This window comes from Dromaius novaehollandiae, chromosome 1 (assembly GCF_036370855.1).
Source record: "Dromaius novaehollandiae isolate bDroNov1 chromosome 1, bDroNov1.hap1, whole genome shotgun sequence".
In the NCBI taxonomy this organism is placed as follows: domain Eukaryota; kingdom Metazoa; phylum Chordata; class Aves; order Casuariiformes; family Dromaiidae; genus Dromaius; species Dromaius novaehollandiae.
The window spans coordinates 57537384-57554028 of record NC_088098.1 but is presented as its reverse complement, the minus strand read 5'-3'; the positions used below and the strand labels follow the sequence as shown (position 1 = coordinate 57554028).

At 41.2% G+C, this 16645-nt stretch overlaps 2 protein-coding genes across 3 annotated transcripts in view; one reads left to right on the top strand and one right to left on the bottom strand.

The window, feature by feature from the left end:
* The window catches only part of ALDH1L2 (aldehyde dehydrogenase 1 family member L2), a 39186-nt gene extending 35303 nt beyond the window's left edge, over positions 1-3883 (bottom strand). Inside the window, exon 1 of the mRNA XM_026117943.2 lies at positions 3739-3883. Coding sequence (XP_025973728.2) covers positions 3739-3789 — 51 coding nt within the window. The 5' untranslated portion in view covers positions 3790-3883. The remainder of the gene's footprint in view (positions 1-3738) is intronic.
* A 6653-nt stretch (positions 3884-10536) lies between these two features.
* Positions 10537-16645, top strand: part of WASHC4 (WASH complex subunit 4) — a 41819-nt gene continuing 35710 nt past the window's right edge. For both annotated transcript variants that reach the window (XM_026118042.2, XM_064513506.1), the window contains exons 1-5: positions 10537-10679; positions 14678-14817; positions 15969-16022; positions 16165-16230; positions 16399-16444. In XM_026118042.2, coding sequence (XP_025973827.1) covers positions 10619-10679; positions 14678-14817; positions 15969-16022; positions 16165-16230; positions 16399-16444 — 367 coding nt within the window. In that variant the 5' untranslated portion in view covers positions 10537-10618. The remainder of the gene's footprint in view (positions 10680-14677; positions 14818-15968; positions 16023-16164; positions 16231-16398; positions 16445-16645) is intronic.

The following is a 16645-nucleotide window of genomic DNA, read 5'->3' as shown; positions in this document are numbered from 1 at the left end:
AGGTTTTTTGCTCTCACCATGCCGTTCCATTGCTTTTCTGATACTTAGCAACCTTATAGTAATTTTCAGTCCAAATTTATCACCACTGACTTAAACCCATTCATTTGGGGGGAACATGGCTCTTTAATCATATCTTTTCTCTTATCTTTATTTTATTAGACCAAACAAGCCAAGCCCTTTTAACTGCATCTCATAAGAGAGGGATGCTAGCCCTGTGTTCATCCTATAGCTTTCTGCACCTTCTCTAGTTTCTGAAACCTGAGTGATGGGAGCTGTATCCAGGTGACACCTTGTCAGGGCTTGGAACATTTGCACTACTATTTTCACCTTTCCTGGAAATCCTCTGGTTAATATCTGCTAGACTATATACACATACACCAGAACAAGGAAACTTTTCAGCTTGTAATAACATTTTCAATGTATTTCTGCCTAACATTTTAGAGGTAATAAAACCCATCCATTTATATTATTTACCACAGAAAAAATCAGGACCTCTTCAAAAGCATTTTAAGAACTAGTTTCACTGGAAAAGAGTGCAATTTTAGCTAAGACTGAGAGAGCTTCCACAGCCAAATTTCTGCAAGGACGCAATAGAGACTGAGTGCACAAACAGTTTTATATGTCTCCAAATTTTTTAGCTCCTCAGTTTCTGCATTTTGGATTCTGACACTATGTATGAAACTGTCAGATTGCTATTTGTAGTTGGACATAATTGTATTTTTCCATGTCTGAGGACTCAAACCAGAAAAACTTCATGACCAGTTTTGAAGACCATATTTAAAATCAATAGCTGTAATAAAATACTAACTAAATGGAACTTTAAAAGTACTTTCATAAATTATATCTTTAGCATTATTTTAAGAACTACTTTTTCTCCACTTATTCATGAAGTTTTAAAGCATATGTCTCCCATATTCCTAAACTTACCTCTTAATTCATATTTCCCTGTGAATAAATCTGATTCTTGTATTACACGGAACTGCATACCGGCTCCAGTTCCGAATCATGAGTTGCTGTAAATCAGCATAGTTTGAGTTACGTTACATGTGCTCAATTCATGCTAGCTGTGGAACTGAGCTAACAAATGGCGAGAAGGAAAAATAAGACACAATCCCTAAAGGAACAAAAAATAAAACTGGCAAAACTGCAAAGACAAGATTGCAGGCTGGCTAACTCTGAAAGTTCCCTTTCTTAACTGTAGTGCACAAAAAGACTGTTCTGGCAACAGATAAACTCTTCCATCTCAGGCTCACAGAAAGCTACTCAATCAGAGACTGGTTTCAATTGCGAGAGGGTCATTCTTGAATTCTCCACTACGTGGTACGTGTGTACTGCATGATTTCTATCAACATCTGGCTTAGACGTGGCAATCTGCTTGTATTGTATTAACACATATGCTGTCATCAGTAGAGAGCAAGACACAAATCCACAAATCAACCGTGCATTGGATTTCTACTGGCTTCAGTGAAACCCCATAAAAGCAGGGGCTTGCATGATCAGGCCACAAATCCAACTGTTCATTTTTTGTCCTATTAGAAAAACAACAGCTGAGTAACTGCACAAGACCTTACAGCCGCCCCGTATCTTCTTTAGGAAAATTCTCCTCAAGTGTTCCTTACCTAAGACGAGTAAGACCTGTGAAAGTGGGAAATCATTTTAGAAGAATGTCACGCGGACATAACAGAGCTGATTAAAACTGAAAGTTCTGTAAAATTACACAGAAATGGACAACAGTTCGGTGTTTTCTTTCTCACAGAAAAGGCACATTTTGGCCTAGGTGCACCATCACTAACATGTATCAAGGAGCTCTAGAAAGAAGCTCCTTAAAGAACACCAAAATAATTAGGCTAAATAAAGCACTAAATGGGTATTGGATCATTATCATTAATGCATACAAAGATTAATTTTGTGACTGTTGCTGTCAGTGCTGTCAAGAGGCAGTACTGAATTTCATTTGCAGCTGCCTGCCTGACTGCAGACAGGAGACATGAGTTAACAGATGCATTTCTTTCGATGGGAAAGTTAATGGTTCATGGGTTAGTGCATTATCGGAGTGGGCTGCTCTCTGTATTTTTGTAAGATTACCCAGTGCCTAGTTACAGGACAATGGAGCTCTGACTGTTTACAGAGATCTGCCCTTTCGTTACTTAGGGCATAGCAGAAGAATGTAGTTAAGATGACAGTGCTACCAAAGGATAAGAATTCAGAAAATGGATGCTCACTGTACTGTAATTCTGTTGTTTTCATTGTGTGAACTTCTTTCTTCTCCGTTAACCTTCTATTTTGCTTATATTATAATGCCGATTAAAATGCCAGTTCTAAATTAATTGTTTCCCTGACTCAAGTGCTTTCTCCCTGGATGAAGAAATAACATAAGGTAAAGGGCATAAAACCTGGAAATTACTTGTACAAGCAATTTTGTCTTTGCCTAATACCAATGAGTGTCTGATGGCTGGGTAATTTATTTTGGGTAATTGGCTCATTCCTTGGGATGGTCATACTCAGAAAAGACTTTGTTTAACAAAATGGTCTGAACGCAGTATAAGTCTTGCCAGATATAAAAATGAGCAACTTTACCAATACCTTTTAGATGTGAGCACATGAGGATATTGCACTCACACCATGCAGTAAAAATGGTTGCTTTCCAGAGGTTAAGAATCCCGATCTCCCATTGGCATTAATAGAAACTGTGAGTGTTCAACCTGCCTGAAACAGTCCACTTTTATTTCATTGCCTCAGTATGAAAGTATAGATTTAAGTTTAATTTCCCTATCTGAAAATTCTGGCCACAGTATCTGTGGATATGGTAGTATTTATTTGCAACAAAGGACTGGAATTTATTTTACAACGGCTGTTTTAAAGATATACAGTATTTCAGTGCTTGCTTCCATTCCAGTTCTTTTTTTCCTCCAAAACACTGAACCAAAAATAAAATGAATGAATACCAGTAAGCACCGCATGGAGAAACTACCTGACAAATGCTGGTAAGTACCTGGTCAAGTGCTAATTCTTAGAAACGGAAGGCAAGTCCAAGAGCTACATTTCTTTCAGAAGAGTCTAATGTTAGCAAACCCTCACACAGAAAAATATTTATTTCATAGTTAGAAACGATCATTATTTCCTACTACTGCCCTTTCCGTATGCGGGCACGTGTGTATGTCTGACATTTAATGGACATCGGTTTCAGTTCAGATTTCTTGAAGGCGAGCCCTTAGTAACTGCTACTGCGGTTACGATGTTTACTATGAAAAAGATAAGAATACTGCATGATTCTCTAGAAGAATTCGGCGAAGCGAGTCCATCAAAAACATTTTGAGCACGCTACGTCTTTTAAAAACGACTGCAAAATCATGTCTCTTTCGAGAAGCAGCACTGCAACTTTATTTCTCTCGAGGATCCCCCGACATGTGCCAAATTCCAGCGTCTCCACATGGAAAGCTGGAGCGGAGCCATGCACAGGCAAAGCGCTCCCATCTGTCATTCCTCCTCCCTTGCGGCACCGCCGACCGCCATTACAGAAAGCTGCTGCTCCAGCTCTCCACCCGCAGTCCTCCGCCGGAGCGGCTGCCGCTGTCCGCGGCCGCGCGGGGCTGCGCGCAGGCCGCGCCGCCGCCGGGGGAGCCGCCGCGCTGCGGGGCGCTCGGCTCCGCGGGTGCCCGTCCGCGCCCCCCGCCGCAGCCTCCCCTGCTCGCCCCGCTTTAGCGAAGGCGCCGCCCGCCCTCCCGCCCCCCCACTCACCGCCGCCGAGGTGGAGAAGGCGCGCAGCAGGCGCGGCGCTGCGCGCAGCATGGCGCGGGCTGCCGGCGGACGCGGAGCCGGCACCGGGCAACCGGCACCAGCGCCGGGCACGGCAGGCCGCGACGCGCCGCCCCGTCTGATGCAACCCGCGCCGCCCCTGGCGCCCCGCCAGCTCCTGCGGCTCCGGGCCCCGGGGGCTCCGCGAAGGGCCCGCAGTAAGGTTTTTTTTTTAAAACAAAAATCTAAAAATCCGTATTGCAAACATTTCTGCTCTGATAATGCAGCTAACTCAACAGTCCCCCCCAGCATTTGAGGTCATCTCTTGACATAAATGTCTTGGCTTTAATATTTTTCCAGGCTCATGGAAATACCTTCTTGTCAGGGCGATGGAGATGAGCTAAGAAAATCAGGGGGCAAACAAAAGCGACCCCCACAGCGGTAGGAATGGCAAGGCAGAAGCAGACAGCGTGGCAGTAGTTAAGCATCGTGGCAAATTAGGTCAGTTTTCAACCTCAGCAGCGCTCAGCCTTAAAAAACAGGGGTGGGGGAAAGACCAGCATAGGAAGCAGGGAAGGAAAAAAAGGGAGAAGTTGGTCACCATGCTGCTGACTTGTGAACCACATCAGAGAAGTCAGAAGTGACGCTTCAGCCAAATTTGTAACCTGTAGAGATCTTGCCAAGGAGAGAAAATACAGTAGGCAGAGCCTTGCCTAGCGCTTACAGATACCTTTTTCGCCATGATTTTTTGATCTTTTCCAATACAGGGACTATACACAAAAGCACAATCCTTCTGGTAATTGGTCAAACCCACAAAGCATTCAAATATAAAGTATGTGCATCTATTGTTTACTAAAGTAACTACTTCACTAACTCAGTCAGCTGGAGGAATTAGTGTATGTATGGTCTTCATACGACTTGACGCGGACTGCATAAATTTCGCAAAATGGAATGGAAACATCTTCCATAGAAGGTGGCATCAAAAATGGTCCTACACCACCAAGTTTGGAGTTGGATTCAAACATCGCCAGAGTTCACGAATTCATGAATCTTCAAATCCTTGTTCACGATTCAAAATCCTTTCCACCACCACATTCTTGCCATTTAATAGTTGACATGCAAGCTTAAGGCAAAATACTTGGTATTCCTAGGAAAGTAATTTCTAATGATTTATGACTCTATTCGTTATACATCCACAATGCAGACATTACAACAATGTGCATGTAAAGCACTGGGGTTTTCATTACGTGGCAGACCTTGGACTCCAAAACACAACTCCAAATCCACCGAGACGAAAAGATATCTCCATTTACGTCACAGATTATTAAAATGTTAGGTGGAAAAGGGAAAAATCACTAAAGAAAGTGTCTCTCATTAGTAGAATCACAGTATTTAATAAAGAACAGCAGGGGAGTAAGGTATGGACTTTACTTTAGATTTCATAGTAAATAAGAGGTGCTGTGAGAGGAATAAGGGTGAGGGTATGCTAAATCCCATGCAAGGATGATATCTGTCTACCATCAGCTTTTTCTTTATGATCAGAGGGATGAACTCATTCATATACATGGGCTTTTAACTGCTGAACAATCTGTCTATTCAGAATTTCAAGGACCAATGTAAGCATTCAGTCAATTCAATTTGTCCTTTTTTTGTTGCCTGGAAAATGATTAAGTTAATCTGTCTATCTGAGAATGAACACTAAGTCTTGTGACATAGCAACCTCCAACATCAGCATTAAATACCATAACTGTTATGACCCACTCCTTTGAGTTCTGCGCTGTTTGGAAAAAATGACATGAAATAGTCCCCACTAATTTCTGTATCCCAATCAGAAAAGTACTTTGCAATTTATCAAAGTTTGTTGTTAATCTGGAGAGAAATCCTAACCCCAGTGAAGTCAGTGTAAATTTTGCAATTGATTTGGAGCATGTCTTACACATCTTGATTTCTTTCTTCCAGTTCTGGCTCTTGTTTCCTAAAGCCAAAGTTTAGCTTTGAAGAAGATTGCAGTTAGCCATAGCAAGCTTTCCATCATGAGTTTCCCCCGATCTAATCACTTTCTGTTCCCTAATTTTCACAGACATATGTCAGCAAGTGGTGTGAAAAGGTATAGGTAGGAGGTAGGGGGATGTACGTAGTTATGTGATGCACAAATATGATTCAGGACCTGAAAGTGCTTGTTCAATAGCATGCTCACAAAGCAAAATGCATTTGTATGTACAGAAATGTACAGAAAAAACCTAAGACCTAATCTGGTTGAACTTTATAAATTCTTGTTGATTTCTGTGGAAGGAAAAGTTACTCAATGTCTTTGAAGATATCATCAAGACTTGGCAAGATCATCATGGAAGGCTGCATGTCAAGGCACTGAGTACATGCACTTTCTGAAGTGCTGGGAAACTTCTCGGACTCTCTCAGGATTTTTTTTGTTTTGAAAATCATACCCTGGGATTTACTAATTAACTAAACTAGCTCTGTAAAAGCTTTTTGATGGGGATTTTCATAATGAAGCAAGATTTGATCATAGTTCAGACTCAAATTCATTATGAGTATTTTAGAGCTCGCCCAGTTTTAAAGATTGGCTTGAGCAATTAAAAAAATAAAGTAAGGCTTTGTACTGTTTCTTCTCTAACTATGTTAATTGCATGACAAGTTTCAACTCAAATATTGTACAAAAGCAACTTTTCATGTTTTTCCACTTGCTGAAGCAAGATTTCATGGGAAGCTTTTATTTCTCTCTGCAACAGTTGTTATATTTAAGAGGATCTTATACTTGCTTTAATAGTTTTTTTAATCTGGGCCTTAACTTCATTTCAGCCTAAACATCCAGATGACAGTGAGGCTTTCACAGCCTACTGATAGACTCCCCATCAGACAACCTATCTGCGATCTAGACAACTGCTTAAAAACACAGGCCTGCCATATCATTTTTCCAGAGTTACCAAAAAGAGACATCTATCCGATGAGGATAAGGAATTATTTTACCAATTTAACCAGGAGAAGGAGTTATCACGTGCAGTTGCCTTACTGATACGCATAAATGTGAGTCTTTCACGTTCCGTACAATAGAACAGAAACTACTTCTGCAAAAATTGGTGTTGGCTTTGTGCATCAAAGTTGCAAAGAGCGAGTCTCAGATAGTGAATCCTTTCTGGGAATCCTGCCACAAAAGCTTTGAGCAAGGATTTTATTTTATTTAAAATATTTGGAGAGCTGAGCATTAGATGTTCCCCAGACAAAGAACATATTGCATAGCTGGTTTCCTGCAGATCCAGGAAGCCAAATCCTTTCTCCTATAAGTAAGTATAGTTCTATCAGTTTTGATTACACTTTGCCTGTATACACACTAGAAGCAATTTTTGCTCTGGGCGCTCTTTACCAGCTCTTTAAAAAATGGCTTCTGTTTGAATGCTATGTTAAAGTTTTCACTAGGCTTTTGAACATCACTTAATTACTGTTTAAAAATACCAAATAAATTTACTGACCAACGTTGCATGGTGTCTCCAACTGGTAACTTCAAAGGGAGAAGGATGCTTAATACCTTACAAAATCAAGCCTCTGTTTTGAGTTACCAATCCACAGATACCGAGCCACTACACCCCATAAAGAAAACAGCCATAGTATCAACTTAATTGTATTTCAGACTTTATTCTCTAATGTGGCATCCACCTGCCTCTTTTAGTGCCCTAGTATAGAAAGTAATTTTATCGGGAACATATTTATGTGAGACATAGTTTGTGTGAAAGTCCAATATGAAATTTTAAACTCATGATCATTTTCGTCTTGCCTAAAGAAAATAATAGGACAATGATTGCTTTCTTAACTGGGCCCTTCTTCACTAATATTCAAAATTACCCAAAATCACTGTATTAAACAAAACCTAAAGACTTTTTTGGTTACTGTATCTTCTGAAGATATTAACAAATATTTTAGCAATCTTAGCAACTTCTTATAAGCTTGTACCAAATAAAAACTTTGTGGTACAAATGACAGCCATAAATGTCAACTGACTTTCAGAAATGGTGCTCATAAAATCTGTACATAATTTCACACGAGCAAAGAGCGTAAAGCCACTGATAAGTCAGCACAGTCCATTTATCAATACAGTTAAGCTAGACTTGCTGTCACTAAAAGCAATCAGCTTCTGGATAAAGTCTGAATCAGACTTTCAGAGGATATCAAAGTTCTAGCGGCATCTAGAATTGACCTCAAAAACCTAAGTGTAACCAAACACTGCCACCTAGTGAATCAAAGGAAAAACAAAAACGAGTCATTTAAAACTGCATCGTGAGTGACCGCCTGAAGCTTGACTGGTGTATCTGTTTAATTGTGATTTTTAAGTTAGTCACTTAGCTTTCTGCTCTTCTTTTTTAAAAAATGCATTATTTCAATACATTTTATTTTAAAGTAATTTCCTTTTTCCATATGCAAAATAAGGCTTACATCTGTTTGTGTTACAGGAATAGCAATGCACTCTTTGGTGTGGCTATTGTGAAAACCAACCAGTTGGGTTACTCTGTCCTCAGTTTTGTTGGTCTCTCATTCTTGCAACAAGCAACCCTACAGTATTTTACTCTTTACAAATTCAGTTCGCATGCTGGGGAGGGAAGGCCCTACAAGAGTGCCAGTTCTGTAAGTTTATCCCTTGCACCGACTTGCAGAATTCAAGGAGACATTTTTCTGAGACAAGTAGCAAAATGCCTGGTGACCACTTTTTAGGCAGTGTAACAGTCTCTGTTCATGTGCAGCTTTCCATAGTCAGAAGAACCGATATTTCGTTTCAAAGAAAGCAAATAGGGATTGTAGAGAACAGTTTTCTATTATTTTATTTTTCAAAATTGAAAGACCCATCCTGGCTTTGAACACATGTACAGCAGCTCTGCTGAGTTCAATGAAAGCTATATGTACATGGTTGCAGGCAGAATGTGATCCTTAAAGTCCAGTATAAATTGTGGTTCCATTCTGTTCATACTTACCATATCTTTAGAAGTACTTGTATTCACTGCCAGTTGTCATCATCCCGCACTATTAAGCTTTTAAACTTGTAGTGACTTAAAAAAACTCCTAAGTATTAACAACTGGAGTTTGCACAGAAGTCAATGAGTGCAGGAGACACATTTATGCTATGATTATTTGACAACGTTGACCAAAGCAGAGTTCTCTCCCTTAAAAATAAAGTTATCCCAAATACTGATTATGTAATTTTCCATAAAATTAATTTTCATCTCTTCTTTCCAAGGTGAGTCTCTTAGAAGGCACTTTAATGAGGTAAAAACTCATATACAAGAATAAACCAGCCAACCAGATCTCTCTTCCCTAGAAAGACCTTTATGATTAATAGATTCCAAAACATGGAGTCCTTTTCCTCAAAAAATAGTTATAGCAGGTGCTACTGTTAAGACGTGCTGCCGTTACAGAATTAGCTTTTGTGGATGCTCCTGCAATTACTGACATCACTCACTGGTGTTGCTATTTTTGCTGCTATTGCCCCAGTGCAATTGCTGATGTGCCAGGAGGCACAGCTTGGCCGACCTCCATACCTACCAGTAGGGATCAAGACCTCTTGATCTTGAGAGGCATCTATAGTTTTTGGCCTTGGGCCGATTTTGCTATCTGTTGGCATGGACCGATATCAGCATTGCTACTTCTCAATATCGAGAGGCATTGCCGCCTGTTGATTTCCATCCCTATTGATAGGGATTGATATCTACAGCTACTAATAGTTATTGATACCTATTGATATAAATCCCTATTGGTAGGTATTGATACCTCTCGATCTCGAGAGGCTTCTATAGCTGTCAGTCTTGGGCTGATTTTGCCATTGCTTGGCAGTGACTGACATCAATACCTCTTGCTATCGAGAGGCATCGATGCCCATCCATTTCCACCCTGAAGGATAGGGATCGATATCGATAGGTATCAATAACTAATGATGTTGAACCCTATCCATAGGCATTGATACCTCTTGATCCTGAGAGCCATCGATGCCTGTTGGTTTCCATACCTAACAATAAGGATCGATATTGATAGGTATTGATGGTACCTATTGATAGTTACCTATCTTTATTGATATCGATCCTTACTGATAGGCATCGATACCTTTTAATTGCAAGGGGCATCTATAGCTTTTGGTCTCGGGCCATTTTGCTACCAGTCGGCATCGCCCAGTATCGACACTGATACCTCTTGACCTTGAGAGGCATCGATGCCTAGCAATCTCCATACCTATCAATAGGGATCAATATCGATAGATATCGACAAGTGTCCATATCGACAGGCATCGATATCGAGAAGTATCTACAGCTTTTGGGCTGGTTTTGCTATCGATTGGCAGCAACCGACACCAATCCCTCTCGCTATCGAGAGGCATCAAGGCCTGTCCATTTCCGTGCCTATCAGTAGGGTATGACATCGATAGGTACAGGCATTGTTTTGGGCTGATTTTGCTATCGGTCGGCAGCGACCAACACCAATCCCTCTCGCTACTGAGAGGCATCAACGCCTGTCCGTTTCCATGCCTGTCAACAGGGTTTGACATCGACAGGTACAGGCATCGACAGGCGCCGGTACCTCTCCGTGTCCAGACGGATCTATAGCTTTCTGTCTCGGGCTGATTTTTCTACTGGCTGGCATCAGCCGACAGCGACATGGGTCCCTCTCGCCATCGAGAGGCCGCTACAGCTTCTGTGTCGGGCCGACGCTGACGGGGCGGCAAGGCCCGGCCAGGGCGGCGGGGCCTTGCGGCTCCCGCCAGGCGGGGGCGCCACCTCCCCGCCTTCGCGGACTCCATTTCCCAGAGTGCGGCGCGGCAGCGGGGCAGGAAGTCTCGTGTCGGTGAGTCAGGAGGGGAGGGGGAGCCGCTGCTGGGGCGCTCACGGCGGCGATGGCGCTGGAGACCCTCTCCCCGGACTGGGAGTTCGACCGCCTCGACGACGGCTCGCAGAGTGAGCGTGCGGGCGCGCGCGCGCCGCGGGGGAGGGCGGGCGGCGCGCGCGGGGTTGCGGCGCTAACGGCCGCCGGGGGAGAGCGGGGGCGCGGGCTGAGCGGAGGAGACTCCGCTGCCGTCCCGGCCCCGCGCGCGCGGGGACACGGAACGGCACGGCAGGGCGGGGGGAGGGGGAGGAGGAAGCGGCGGGCGGGGGAACTGAGCGGGGTCAGCCTCCCCCCATCTTCCCTCACGGCCCCGGCCGGGGCCGGGGGGCCGGCCGCCGCCGCCGCAACGGCTGCTCCTCCGCAGGGCAGGCTGCTGGGGGGTTGTGGCGGTGGCCTTTTTTTCCCTCCCGCGCCCTCTCCGTAGGTGTCTGGGATGGGAGAACGGCTGTTGCTCCCCTTTCTCCTCTCTGGGGAGTCCCCTGCAGGGCCACCAGCGTTGCGAGGGAGAGGGCAGGCAGATCTGTGCGACTTTCTTCTCCTGCGTGAACCGGGGAGAAGGAATGGATGCTGGTCGTGGACATCATGGGTCTTTTTTTTTTTTTTTTTTTTTTAACTTCCCCAAAGTATTTGGTGGCCCCCCAAAAATTTTGCAACCGCTCCCCCGGTTAGCCAGAGAAGGCATACTGGGAGAATTTAGTTGTACGAGGTTTCCTCTGGCTGAGGTTTCATGTCTTGGGCAATCACTTGCAATTTCATCTTTAAAAATAAATAAATAAGACCATGTGATGCTTAACTCTGTCAGCAGGTTTCTGTGCCTGTCAAAATCCACGTTTTCCTCAGTGTGTAGAGGTGACCTACTTTCTAAACCAGGAGTATATACAGTTGTTGCACTGTAATGTGTGCTGTACCTTGAACTGTGCCAAACTAATTACACTAGGTGTTGCTGTGCAAATATATCATTCATGGACCAACTGTTGCACATATAGCGTTATTCCAAGGGATGATACAGTTTATGCCATATTCATTTAAACTCACTTTCAGTGGAAGCTGAAGCTGTACTGAGCTTACATGTTTTCTAGCCATGGAATGCAAAATGCAGCGTTTCCTGGAAATGCCAAATCTCTGCTGCTTTGAGGGTGACATTAAGTGCAGTTCAGAGAACTTTGCATGACATAATATGCTGCATTACAACCATCTCGACAGTGAACAAGCAGGCTGCTCTTCTGTTGTGAACAGTATGTAACTGTTAAGGGAAGAGCCAAAGAAAATCCCTGTGACTGTGACCTGTGTCATTAATCATTCTCAGTTATGCTCTAAACTGAGAAAGAAGGTACTACCTAAGTCCACTTTGTTGGATCCCTGTCCTGGATATGTATGGGCACAGCATTAGCAAATCCTGTTGTGGCAATATATTCACTGAATGTTGACATCGCTGACTTTATAAAATAAAATAAGGTGAAGTTGCGGAATCTGTACAAACTGAGCAGATATCTGACATTATTCAAACTGTGATGCTTTCATCTTATCACCTGAGGGGAAACTAACTGAATCAAACTTTATTGTAAATGCATCATGTCGTATGAAGTAGGACTTGTCTACTGTTTGGAAGGAAAAGCAAATTCCTGCATTCTGTGATTCCTTTTTCTTTCTCTGTGTGATCTGGTTTATTTAGGAAAAGATTTTCTGCATCTTTGTGAAAAGTTGTCCCACCTCCCAGTCATGCTTTATCAGTTCAACCCTGCCTACATCTGGGTAGCCAATAGCTTTCATACTCTTGTCTCTCTGTGAGAAATTATTCACACCTGTTTCTTATTTTATATGACCAGTTGGAGGTGGGAGGTTAACAGCTATCAGCAGTCACCTGTTCAGAGATGCCAGTTCTGTTGAGCAATCGCAGTGTTGTTTAAATACATCACTTGGCTGCTGAGAAGGGTGACAGGACTTGGGTGTCTAGCAGAGTGCTGCTGCAGAATTTGGTTTGAAAGTTGCTGCTCGCTTAGCAGGCAGTTGATTTGAACAGGAGTGCCCAGTTCCTACTCTTGCACGCTTCAGTAGTTTTCCTGTTCCGCTTATAAAGCCCTGATACCTCTTTCAGTTTCTCTGCTCTGAGTTTGTCTTGTGGGAAGGGAGGAGCTGGGGTTGGGGAATACCACAGCATGCGTCTGTAAGTCTCCATACTCAACAGAATTGAATTTTCTAGCAGTAAGGTACTAAAGCTGACATGATGGTTAGTTAAACTCCATCCTGCAGGGCTCTGAGTAGCATCCATCAGTATTTTACTAGTTTTCTGCAGCAGAGCTTCCAGAAGATGCATTGGAATTGCCCTCTGAGGAATCTGGGAGACAAGATGAATTGGATGGAATAGAAGAACAGGATGCTGTACCACAAGGGCTGCACATTAGTGTTTTTGAGTGTGTACAGCCGATGGAGAGCTTTTTCTTTGCTTGCTTCTTACTCATTAAGTGACATTCGGTCTTCTCATTTTAATAATATCTGTGCTTGTGTCTAGGCTGCGGGTACAGGTACAACCTGATGGTACCAATGCAGAAATTAGCATGGAATAGTTTATCCTGCTTCTTGGGTGGGTTGTGCAATTCATGTGCCCCTATGGTTGGCACTGCTACTGGCTTCAAAATAGCATCTTAGAGTTAGTTCAGGAATGCTTACTCTTTGCTGCAGTCACTTCTCCTTCTCAGTCTCAACCTTGCTGTACACAATCCTTCTCATCTCTGCATGTTTATGTATCCTCATCCATTCCTCCCCTTATACCTGGTGAAGTGTCCTATCACATATCTTCTCTTCCTCCAAAAAATGTCTGAAGAACAATTGATTCGGCTGTACTCTTCCTCCAGAGTAACCATTAACTATCATTTGACTGAGTTACTGGCAACTCACATCGTTTTATTCTGCTCGTTTAACCTTATACTTATCTAAGTTTTTAAATTTTCCAGAGCAGCCTACTCAGTGAAATGTGAAAAGAGCACATATATTGCTACCTAAATTAAAAGAACCCTGCCTGCAGAGTTGACATCCTCTTTAGGCAAACTTCAGTTATTTAGCTTACTTATATTCCCTCTCAAATTTTTTTTAGTTAACCCTATTTTCAGCAAGTAAGACAATCTTAAACTGTTAGGTACATAATTTAATTATGGGGAGGGTACTTTAATCTTCATGTAAAAAAAGGATTGTACTTCCTGACTGAATAAGAAAGCCTTGAGCTGTGATCATTGTCTCTATACTTCAGATTATCCAGCTAAGTTAGTAATTGTGTATTTCTTTCTTCCAGAATATGTGAAGAAAAAAAGATCAGGACTGAGCAAATGAAACTTGCGTGTAGTCATTAAGCTTACTTTACTAATTAATGCCACTGTCCTTGGTATTTGACCAGCTGAATGTTGTTTGAACATTGTAACCTGCTTACAGCTAACAATTACAGGACAGTTCTTCCTTTGAACATCCAAGTGCTAAGCAAAAGAATGGTTCTGTTTGAAGAAATTGAGTTTGAAAGTGGGGGAATGATTGAAAGCTGTAATTGTCCAGTGTAGTGCCCTAATGACTTACTGAGAGGTAGCAGGGAGGGACTGAAAGAAGATTGCTATTAATATAACTGCTACTCAGGCCAAAATGATTAGACCTATTGCCTCAAGTTCTAATGTAATTCTATATGCACCCGATCAATTAATGGGTAGAATCAACTGCCATGTTATGATTTGTCCAGTCATTTCTTTGCGCAGCGTCTTGATGTGATAGTTAGGTTTGTTAAGATCTCAGTTTGAAGATGTATGTAAATTAAAAAATAGTTATTTCTGTAAACTTCTTAGATGTTTAGTACTCTTATCAGATAATATTTGGATTCCTTTTAAACTGACATTGAACTTTATAGTGTTTTTTAAATAAATAAGAACTTTACTAAACCAATGCAGTTGTACTAGCAAAAAAAAATTAAGCAGAATAAGGAATATAGTACTGCAAGCTAAATAGGAACAGATTAAATATTTTAAAATAAATTTTAGGATATTGCAATTTACTGAGCTTTTTCTAAAATTGTACAAATGTTATTAATTCCCAGAAATCCATGCTGAAGTGCAGTTGAAGAATTATGGAAAATTTCTTGAGGAATATACGTCTCAGCTGAAGAGAATTGAGGATGCTTTGGATGACTCTATTGGAGATGTTTGGGACTTCAGTCTTGATCCCATTGCGTTAAAGGTCTTCATGTATTTAATATGCAGTGAAATTGTGTTCCTTATTCCTGCTTTCCTTCAAAACCTCAAAAGTAAAAGCTGCATACATTTGTGCTCTTAAGATTTTGATTTTGTGCTTGAGAAACCTGTCTAAAACAATTCTAATTATCAAATAACTAATAAATTGGTGCTTATCCCCACAGAACAGGTTTTCATGTTATTCTTTTCCCTGTCGTTTGGATGCCGGTGAAAGTTAAATGCATTAACAGTTCTTGATGTCTTGGGAGGCCTGATACCTGCAAACTTCTTCCCTGTGTATTTTTTTTTTAATTAAAAAAAAAAAAAATTTCCAGAAGAGCTCCCTTATAGTTGTTTAACTGCAAAGTGAACAGTATGTGTATTTTTAATTATGTTTTGATGTAATGGCCTTGATTTTATTTAATTTTATTTTTTTTAGAAAAGAAAATTACACAGTGTTTTCTGTTTTCTAGAGGTGGTTATTTCCTTGGTCAGAAATTTCCCATCCTCTGTGGAGTACACTTTGGGTTTTTTGTTTTTTTTTGTTTTTTTCTTCACTGAACTTGTAGACACTATTCAAAAGGACTTTTAGCTTTTGTTCCCGTATGGAACTTGTCTATGCAGAAGATACAGTGGGTCAAAACATTCCTCCAGCTTTTCAAATTAGGTGCAGGGCCACTACAGTACTAGATGTATACGAAGTAGTCAGTCTCATGTCCGATTCAAGTACAAAATTTTAGTGCCTGCATGCAGATACACACCATGTTTCCCGTTTCATGCATTTGGGATTCTTAGTTCATGTTGTAGGTTTCCTGAGCTGCTTTTCTGCATGCTTCATAATGACCATGCTTTTGCTTTACAATTCCTGTAAGTAAATTACCATAAATACTATAGAGTATATTTACTTATTTCCCCTTCTACCATCAGTGAAGAGGAAGGTATTTCCCTACATATACAAAAAGTGAAGATTTCTTGCAGCATAGGTTGCCATTATTGTACTTGCCATTATTGTACAGTTTTATTGCCCTCTTATTACTGACCTCATTTGAGATTAAACTGAAAAAAAATGATACTTACCTAGTTGGATAAATGTGTTTTGACCAGTATTTTCTAAAGGTGTGATTTTTTTTCTGTTTGTTTTTTTTTAATAAATTGTAGCTTTTGCCATATGAACAGTCTTCTCTTCTGGAGCTCATAAAGACAGAAAACAAGGTAGGTGCTTTATGCTTACATGTGAAAGATGATTAGAGTTATTCTAGCTAAAACCTCTCTAAACATGAGGAATGCTATACAAGGCATTTACTTGCTGTAGTCTTGTAAATGTAATCTATGTTTTTTTCCCCTTTGAGTCTAGGTTCTGAACAAAGTAATAACTGTTTATGCTGCCCTTTGCTGTGAAATCAAGAAATTAAAGTATGAGGTAAATTCAACTGTCTTTTATTGCTGTGTGAAAATGTTTGATTGGCAAGCTGGTATGTAGATTTGTTCTGTCATGATAAAGAAACAAGATACAATGTCTAAATAATTTTTGTAGCGTGATTGTATGTATCCTTTTTATTAAAAAACAAATTTCTGCTTTTCTTGTTAGGCAGAAACTAAATTTTATAATGGCCTCTTGTTTTATGGAGAAGGAGGTAAGTAGTTCCCTTTACTGTAAAAGTTTGTAGTTTTATGTTATTACTTCAGGTTATATTGAAAGCTACTGTATGTGTAATCCTGTAATACAGATACATGCTTTCATTATATTTTTGGCTGGTAAATGCCAAAGAATGGACTTCGAGGTTACGGAGCTATACATTAGTGTCTTGTGAGACATTAGTGTCTTCTGAGACAGC